Source organism: Eleutherodactylus coqui, chromosome 1, assembly GCF_035609145.1.
Source record: "Eleutherodactylus coqui strain aEleCoq1 chromosome 1, aEleCoq1.hap1, whole genome shotgun sequence".
In the NCBI taxonomy this organism is placed as follows: Eukaryota; Metazoa; Chordata; class Amphibia; order Anura; family Eleutherodactylidae; genus Eleutherodactylus; species Eleutherodactylus coqui.
This window is the reverse complement of record NC_089837.1, coordinates 489,801,638-489,811,523: the sequence shown is the minus strand read 5'-3', so window position 1 is coordinate 489,811,523 and position 9,886 is coordinate 489,801,638. Positions and strand designations below refer to the sequence as shown.

At 41.3% G+C, this 9,886-nt stretch overlaps 1 protein-coding gene across 1 annotated transcript; it reads right to left on the bottom strand.

The window, feature by feature from the left end:
• Positions 1 to 270: 270 nt before the first annotated feature.
• Positions 271 to 8,866, bottom strand: LOC136587680 (matrix metalloproteinase-18-like). The gene is made up of 10 exons (XM_066586403.1): positions 8,732 to 8,866; positions 7,740 to 7,984; positions 7,217 to 7,365; positions 7,006 to 7,131; positions 4,814 to 4,975; positions 4,600 to 4,717; positions 3,731 to 3,864; positions 3,475 to 3,631; positions 2,238 to 2,341; positions 271 to 828 (listed from the first exon to the last, which is right to left on the bottom strand). The coding sequence occupies exons 1-10, from the start codon at positions 8,834 to 8,836 to the stop codon at positions 728 to 730; spliced, it is 1,401 nt and encodes a 466-aa protein (XP_066442500.1). The 5' UTR covers positions 8,837 to 8,866; the 3' UTR covers positions 271 to 727.
• Between the last annotated feature and the right edge of the window lie 1,020 nt (positions 8,867 to 9,886).

The following is a 9,886-nucleotide window of genomic DNA, read 5'->3' as shown; positions in this document are numbered from 1 at the left end:
GCTAAGGCACATTACTCGAGCGAGTAGTGCCTTAGCGAGTATACTCGCTCATCTCTATTAATTAATTTCATTAAAAACTGTGTAATGTTTTCTTTCCCCAGTGGTGGCGCTGCAGGGAAATATAACACTTCCAGATACGTCCATAGATTATAGCAGAACTCTGCTACCCCTAGCAGAAGACGACTATCATAAGAGGATCCCATTAACAAAAAGTTAAGAACCCTTTGATTAAATCACAAAAAACAATCTGCCAAAAAGTATAAAAAACATATAGTTTATTATTATTATTATTATTAGTCTCAGGTCAGTATAAAATCTACGAGTTAAAATACGTAAGCGATACATTACATTCTGAAGTGCTATAAATACTTTGCTACATACGGCTGCCATAGTTGTCCTGATGGTTGAGGAACAGACTACTGTACAAGGCTGGAGTACATGGAGACTTTTTGTGGTGCGACTTTCCAGATTGTAACTATTAAGTGCAGGTCACAGGGGAGCGCTCAGTTGCTTGCTAGTTCTAGTATTGCCCTGGACTGCAGCTGCAACATTGATAATTAAAATGGAAAGATCACGCTACAAAAAGTCTCCATGTAGCCGCAGGGTAAGGGTTACATAGATATTTTCACAGTTGGAAATGTCTGCACTGGATGAGTCACATGCAATTAGTTATGTGACGTCCCACTGACACTGCAATAGACAAGCTTCAGTCCAAACATATGCATCTTTAACATCCCATCCAGCTGTTACTTCTGAGGACTTGCTGGATTCTCTTGGAGTCCATGTTATATTCATACTGCACTGAATCTTGGAAGAAGTAAAGAAGTCCTGGAAGAAAAAAAATGTTGTAAATAACTTACTAAGGGTTAATATAAATTAGTTATAATGCATACTTTTTATAGCTAGACCATGGGTGGAGTCTTAGCTCAGGAAAATTAGGATCGAGGTTTTTTTGGGACTTAGCCTGCTTTCACGTGTGCGCTGGAACCTTTGCTAAAATGCAGAACAGTTGAACGGAAACTGAATGGACCCCATTATGGTCAATAGGGTCCGTCTGTTGCTGTTCGGTTCAGGCATAAGACGGATCTGTTCTGCCAGGGGGTTCCCCTTCCCTGCTCCCATAATGGAGCAGGAAAACAGAACCCCCATCACAGATGTGAAAGCAGCCTTACCCACTTTTATAACCCATCACCGCTGTAAAGTAGGGAACAAAGACCGCAATATACTTATAATAATCCAAATTCCTTGCTACAATGCTGCCCATAGAAAATGTATAAATGTGACTGCATGACATCACTATAGACACAATTTTATTGGACTCATGAGAATCTTATTATTTCCCAATTTTTCAAGGTTAGCTGAATTCCTAAAAACTGCACCATGTAATTTCTAGGGGGTTGAGATTTTATTTGTTTATTTAAGGGCTCAATCCTTCTATTTCCATTCAGGGGCGTAACTATAGGGGGTGCAGGGGATGTGGTTGCACCCGGGCCCAGGAGCCTTAGGGGGCCCATAAGGCCTCTCTTCTCCATATAGGGAGCCCAATACTATGAATAAAGCATTATAGTTCGGAGCCCTGTTACAGGTTTTGCATTGGGGCCTGGGAGCCTCAAGTTATGTCTCTGTGCAGCATGGTTTAGGTATGGGTACTGGTACAGATACAGATAGAGGGGGGGCCCCAGCTCACCTTTTGCTTCAGGGCCCCTGAGCCTTTAGTTACGCCCCTGTTTCCATTTATACAATTATGATAATTTTCTGCAACCATCACAAAGAATATATACATTTAGGAACTCAAGGGGAGCTGCACAAATCTGTGGGGCCTATAAATGGCTCAGGGGGCACAGTGGGGCCTACAAATGACTCAGGGGATACAGTGCAATCTATAAATAAATCAGGGGTCACAATAGGGCCTATAAAAAATTAAGAGAATGGAGAGGAGCCTGTAAATGACTTAGTGGGCACTGTAGGGCCTATAGATGACTAAGGCCCCGTATACACTTGCATCCGGCCCTGCCTAGAGAAGTGCCTAGTTAGCTAAACGATCAGTGTGCCCTAATAGATATTAGATGCATCAGGGCCGTGAATTCCGCAAATTCATATTAGTATCTGAGCTATGTACATATATTACTTTATCATTCAGTTATGGGTTTCCCAAAAATTTTGCAAAACAGTGATTTTTGGCTAAGTTGTCTGCAAAAATACAGAATTTAGCAACCGACATTGGCAACTACAATTACCTCTGTAGTAAAACACTGCATCAATGTCTGGTGTCATTCCTGGGAAGCCTTTGGCAATAAACTTTGGAAATCCTTCATCCATGGCTTGTTTGTCTTCATCATAGCTGGAAGAAAACATTATACTGATTTAATACTGCAGCCAAAAAAAGATCTAAAAATATGCAGCTCATATGAAGGTTACAGAACGCAAGAATCAGTTCACAACTGTGTAATTTTAGGGGGGGCATACAGCCATATAGGTGGAGTTACTGTATGGTATATTTTTTCTATTCTCAATACGGTAGAATTTATTTCATTTGTTATTTGATGGTTCAAAAGTTGTGAAATTTTTGGTTCCAGCACGAAAAAACAAAACAATCTGTCAAGAAGCCAGAAACAGAAGACCGAGGAGAGACTTGTAATGAAAAGGGTTGTCTCAAGATTTAAACATATTCCTTATCTACAGGATAAAGCATAAACATCTGATCAGTGGGGGTCTGACCACTGGGACCCCCACCGACCGACCACAAGAATGGAGGTCACAGGTGGTCTCGCTGCATGAATGAAACTGCTGTTGAGCTTCTGTGCTGCTGCTGAGCAATCTTTGGCAGTCCCATAGAGATGAATGGAGCGGCAGCACATATCCTCTACTGCTGCTACATTCATAAGGTTGGGTGGAGGGTGGGGACAACACACGGATCTACTGTTCTCGTGATTGGTGGGGAGATCACCATTCACGTCCCGCTGGAACCCACATGATAAAAGTATAACATGCAGTAATAATACTATCCCTATCCTGTGCATAGAGGATAAGCCTATATGGTTTTCTATTACTGGCCAATTCATAATATGGCACCACTTGTTAATGTTGAGTTAAAGGGAATCTGTCACCATGACAGGTTGCTTTAAGTAGAAGCATCGCTTAGATACTGTAAGAATCAGTTAAGTCAATGATATTGCATTCACTCAACGACACCCTAAACCTAATATAGGGGCACCTCATCTATGACTCCTTCTGCAAAAAATTCTATGCATGTGGCCATTTGGTTACTCTTAGTCAACAAGGGCCATTTCTATGATTTACAGAGTTGATATTACTAATGGCTGACCTGAACAGGAGTGCTTCATATTTAAAAGTAAGGATATTCAATATTTTTTTAACCGTTTTCAGCCATTTTAAGATAAGAACCCACCCTGATCATGTGACACAGTTGCCAGCTTCACATTTTAGCAAAAAGATCATCACCTTCATTCTTACCTATAATACTTATTTTTCACAAAGAAGTAAGTTTTGCCCAAGTTCTCAACATGAACAGCGGCATCAATTTTTTTGACATTTTTGGGAAATCCCAGTTTGGTGAGGCTTCTGGGCCCTTGGCTTACATCAAAGCCATCAAGATTCCAATATTTGTTTCCTGAAATCAGAACAGAAAAATATGGCATCGTTAATCAAATAATGTCAAATACATTAAATCTTTTTACCACTTCAGGTAATGTCATAAAATATTTGTTACCTTTAAAAACAAGATTTTCTCCGGTAAGTGGATTCTCGTAGGCAGCATCAATGTCACTCGGTACGGATGGCCACAATGTTTGGATGAAAATTAAGTCTGATTCGCCTCCCCGAGGATTTATGCGAAGAACAAACCTATTAAATTAGGATTAGAAACAATCAGTCTTAAACATAAACATTTTTTAAATGACCAGGTCACAGATGTATGATAAGAGACACATCAGAGGGGATCCAAGTCAAAGTCAATGTCAAGAACCTGTAACTGATCTTAATAGACCGGCAATTGTACTTGTTGTGCTATATATCACCATTGAAATCAATAGGAGCCATGTAAACCTACGAGAGCGTTCATTCCCAATTCTTAGTTACCAATATCCTAGTCCTTTTTGGGAAAACCCATTTTTAGATGACCTATGAAAAACATTCCACCCAACCAATATTTGTGTTGAACTTTACAGCCATATTTAGTAGTATTTTACTGTGCAGCACTATGACTGGTGCAATGGTTTCAGGCTTTGCATTGTTCTCTTGAAGTACTACCAGGGGCGTAACTAAAGGCCCAGGGGCCCTGATACAAAAGGTGAGCTGGGGCCCCCCCTCTATCTGCATCTGTACCCGTACCCATACTTAAACCATGCTGCACAGAGGCATAACTTGAAGCTTCTGGGCCTAAATGCAAAACCTGTAACAGGGCCCCCAACTATAATGCTTTATTCATAGAACTGGGCTCCCTATATGGAGAAGAGAGGCCTTATGGGCCCACTAAGGCTCCTGGGCCCGGGTGCAACCGCATCTCCTGCACCCTCTATAGTTATGCCCCTGAGTACTACTATAGTCTAATAAATGACATCCAAGTTGATGGTGGCTTACCTGTTTACAAAGAAAAACAGTTCTCCTCGAAGAGTCATCACAGCATCAAAGGCAATGTTGGGGTCACATTTAGTAGGTGTGCTTGGCCCAGTTGGCTGAATAGGATTTGATGACTTTCCTAAAGATATACATAAAGATTAATAATCTATTAGTTCACAACTTAAAAAATGATTGCATTTGTCTAGTGTACATGGATCAGCGACCTACTCCTTACCATAGAGAGACTGTATGCCATTAATGTCGTCTTGAGGAAGTCGGAAAGAATCAGGGTCAGTATTTGGGTAATTAGGATACATTAAGGCTCCTTCATCTGTGGAGTGATGAAGTCCAAGAGCATGTCCGAATTCATGAGCAGCCACCAGAAACAAATTATACTCTAGAATGAAAAGATAAGATGAGAAAATGAGAATGAAAGGAAGTGTGAACATCCTTAACTGATAACCTGCACTGAAGGGAAGGTTCCTCTACACATAGCTTAAAGGGGTGGTCTCGCGAAAGCAAGTGGGTCTATACACTTCTGTATGGCCATATTAATGCACTTTGTAATATACATCGTGCATTAAATATGAGCCATACAGAAGTTATTCACTTACCTGCTCCGTTGCTAGCGTCCCCGTTGCCATGGTTCCGTCTAACTTCGGTGTCTTCTTGCTTTTTTAGACGCGCTTGCGCAGATGCATCTTCTCCCTTCGGCTGGTCTTGGAAGCATCGGAGTTTTGGCTCCGCCCCCTTTTCGCATCATCGCGTAGCTCCGCCCCCGTCATGTGCCGATTCCAGCCAATCAGGAGGCTGGAACCGGCACACGTCATGGGGCGGAGCTACGCGATGATGCGTACAAGGGGGCGGAGCCAAAATGCCGATGCTGCCGAGCGGAGCCGAAGGGAGAAGAAGGGAGAAGACGGATCTGCGCAAGCGCGTCTAAAAAGGCAAGAAGACACCGAAATTAGACGGAACCATGGCGACGGGGACGCTAGCAACGGAGCAGGTAAGTGAATAACTTCTGTATGGCTCATATTTAATGCACGATGTATATTACAAAGTGCATTAATATGGCCATACAGAAGTGTATAGACCCACTTGCTTTCGCGAGACCACCCCTTTAAGGTCATAGGGCAGGTATATGCTTCTAAAGTCTGAACCATTGATTGATCCTCTAATACCTAGAGTATATGGGTCTGCAGCACTAGGTAAAGCACAGCAATTACTTTGGCTGTTCTGCACCTTGTAATTTGCTGTGTAGGAATCACAACTCCATTTATTAGAATGACAAGAATTGCCCATTCATTCTTGGCATCATCGTGTGTCCCAGCATTGTTCGCCTATCCTGAAGCGAGTACTAGTTAATCAATGTGTTTCTTAAACCCCTGAGGCTTTTCAAATACTGTCATTTCTGCATTGAAAATAGTTAATAGAAGCACCTCATTTTTGAGTCCCAGCTACACATCGATAAAACCCCTCTTTTGTTACTTCCATAAACTGCTAGAAATTCTGTAATTTTAACATCTTTAATTTATGCCATCAAAGTTTGATCAATGGTGGTCTGATTCCTGGAACCTGAAACAATTGGAAGAATGGAAGACCACAGCTCTACAGCCGCCACTTCATAGTAGTCTCTCTGTGCAGGTGCAGCACGCTGTGCCCGTGTAAAGAATGAAGTGGACAAACCCCTTGCTGGAGCTCTGCCACCTCTTCATTCTGCTGAATGCCATCGAACAAGTATTGATGACATAACCCAACAATAGGCTAATGATGTTTAAAGCATAGCTAAACTTAAAAAAAAAAATTTATGACATGCCATAGTGAGATGCTATATGCCTTTTAGGCTTTAATTGTCTAGCTGTGTAGGGGCTCATAGACTTTCTATTGAACCCCTACACCACACCAAGCAGAGCCAAAAAGAGCCAAATGGGCATAGTGTCTAGTTGAGAGCTTCTGCTCCTTCATTTAAAGGGCATTTGTCACCTGCTTTTAGTCGTGTATTCTAAGCTTATGGGCTGAAAGTAGGTGACCCGCTGAGTCCAGCGATGTAAGTGTTACACTTACCTTCTCCGTTGTTCCCCTGCTGTGAGCGCTAGAAGCCACCACTCAATGCACTGAGTGGTGATGCTAAGTAGTCAGCTCATTACAAAATTGAAATGTGTGGACTACTTAGCAGCACCAGTACTGGGGTAATATCAGGAAAGGTAAGTATAATACTTACATCCCTGGACTCCATGGTTCACCTACTTTCAACCCAAAAGCTTAGCTTATAGGGCTAAAAGTAGGTGACAGATGCCCTTTAAGCAATCTGCGGGGGTCTCAGCACCCACAACCTCACTGATCAAAACTTCTGACATGTCAAAGTGTTTTTTAGCCTTCAGTAATGCTAATGTTACAATTCTCTATAATATCAGACCCATGACTTACGTTGGCTGTTTTTTGTAAATGTCTCATCATCATCAAAGTGAGTATCACCCCCAATATTAGGGCCAGGTTGGAAAGCGTGGGCTAAAACTCCATTAGGTCCATCAAATGGACTGTTATCCTTGTGGTCTATAAAGTGAAGAAGACACTGGTTAATATTGGGGACTCTAGAGCAAAGTAATTAATGGCAATCATAGTTAATAGTAACTCTTACCTCCAGTAACAAATTGGATTTCGATATCACAATCTCCTTGGTAGACCCTGGTGAAGGTCAGTGGGGTCACATCACTCCAGACTTTGAACGCTCTCTTGATGGAGGACTCTACATCAGCTCGTGGCATGTCGGGTGTAAAATTCACAATTCTTGGATGGAAAATTAAAATAATTTAGATGAGCATGAAGCTCTTATTTGCTATCACAGATATATACATAAATAGTGAAATACTGGAACTATAGTTACAAAATCTTGTTATGAGGACATAACACCTTTGGAAAATACTGTATAACATATAACATCTATTTGCTAGAGTAGAGTGCCTACAAATAGTGTCTCTCACTTTGGAGGACCCATCATGCCTGCTTATTATATGGACAGCCCATTGATTTAAATGAGAACCATATAATGATGTTTCATTTCCCCTCTAGGGGCGCTGCATTGGACTTGAACACTTGAAAGTTTGCCCCAGATATTCTAACTCATCACACAACACCAGTCAGCTTATATAAGAAATGCTTACTTGTAAGTGATGTCGTTTTTCTGCCAGGCAGAACTTTTTGGGACTGTGTTGTATTCACCGATGTCCTGAACACCGCATCGAGGTTTTTCCATCATTTCTACAGTCTTCTCGTCCAGTTTTCCTGTTACTTCCAAACCAAAAAACTCCTGCATTTCTTCAAGCTTCTTAACAAATGGGTTGTTGTTCTTATTTCTTCCGACTGGTCTTCCAGTAGTTTTTAAATCATAGAACCGCTCCAGGTATTTCTGGGAAATTTGAAAAATAAAAAACCATTTAGTACATAGGGACATAGTCGAAATCTAGTGGTTCCATTATTCTTTCACAATATGTTAGCCCATTTCAATATAATAGAGAGAGATAGATGTTTGATAGCGCCCCACTTTGATTGTTTGCATGTTAAGGGGAAGGAGAAAGAGTTAGGACCCTCAAAACGCTGGTGAAAATGCTGAGGGCTCAGTGCTTAGCTCCGATACTAAATGCTAGGAAGATGCTCTAATGGTACAGTATGAAGTCCTTGTGAAAAGTATAAACTTCAGTTACGGCAGCATCTATGGGTTTTCTATCCACTGCTAAATTACCATAAACGTCTGATAGGTCAAGTGAGAACATCTACATCAAATGTTAAATGATTCAACCCAAAATTTATATCATCAGTTAGTCTTTTCTCTCTTGTTTTCTATCAAGTTGTCCAACTTCTTACCTTACTACCAAGTATTTTTTTTCAAAAGTGGGAACAGGAAATATCGGCACTTATGGCTTCCAGTAGAGTTCCCACTCAAAATCCAAAGACCCTTTAACAGTCAATTGGCCAATGCATACCCTGCAACCCTACATAGATAGACTAATTGCTATTCAGGACCCTTGTATGCTACAGGTGGTCATGCAACAGAAATAAAGAAAGAATTAAGAAATGTTCCTAATTAAAGAAATAACATATTGGAAAACAGAATATGAAATATCGTATATCAGCTAGTAGTATGCTGCATACTTACCTGGGCCATTTTTGCATATTTGCTTTCCAAATCCTCTTGAGATGCAGCTGGGAAGGCAGCAGATAGCGCAGCCCAAGACAGCAGCAGGACAGGGAGAAAGTGCATTTTGCTGTATGTAGCTCAGGTTGTAGTAGGATACTTGCCAGGCACTGAGGCTTGCCTTTATATAGTCCCTGGATGTCTCATAAAACATGAGTCATGGTAAACTTTCTTCATTACTGTAGCAAATATGGACGTGTTCCAACCCTATGACACAACTGCAGTTAAGTAATACTACACAACCCTGTGTATGGTGTACATGACAGGAAACATCGCCGCAGGCTTCCCAAGTGTTTATGTCAGGCAGACTATTGACATAGCAGTGGTTACGAAGCCCCACGTGTATCGCTACCGGAGCCGGAGGGGGTATACATGGGAGTAGCTAGCTTAAACCAGCTTGAAGACTCACTTGGGAAAATCCTTGGTTGGCCATTGCCCAATTAAAAAAATAATAGTTACGTTAATCACCACAAAGTCATATTATACGGCCAAAAGTTAAATGGGTTTGTCTGGTTGGAAGGTAAAATAAACTGAATGGTTTTATAGGGTTTTGGGAAGTCACTTCTTGGGAGAAAACCAAAATGATGTATTCACCTTCTGTAATGGGATATAGATATGCATGTGCAGCTGCTGTGATGTCTTAGGAGGCTGGGGACATGGATCCGGTAAGAGACCTATGGGGCCCAGATCTAGTTGGACGCAACCATTTTTCTATTGGATGACAAAAGGCTGTGTGGGAACTCCACTCTCTATGGGACCTGCACATGTCACAAAAAAGGGTCACAGAAAGGGAAACCAGCTCTCCTGCCCTTAGTAACATAGTAAGGCTGAAAAAAGACATATGTTCTTCGAGTTCAGCCTATTACCCCACCCCAATGTTGATCCAGAGGAAGGCAAAAAAAACAATGAGATAGAAGACAATTTTCGCCATTTAGAGGAAAAAATTCCTACCTGGCTCTAATCTGGCAATCAGAATAATCCCCGGATCACCAACCCTTTTGAAGTTATTAATGATTATAAGATATACCGTATATACTTGAGTATTAGCCGATCCGAGTATAAGCCAAGTCAATAAGTTTCACCACAAAAAACTGGTATAACTTATTGACTTGAGTA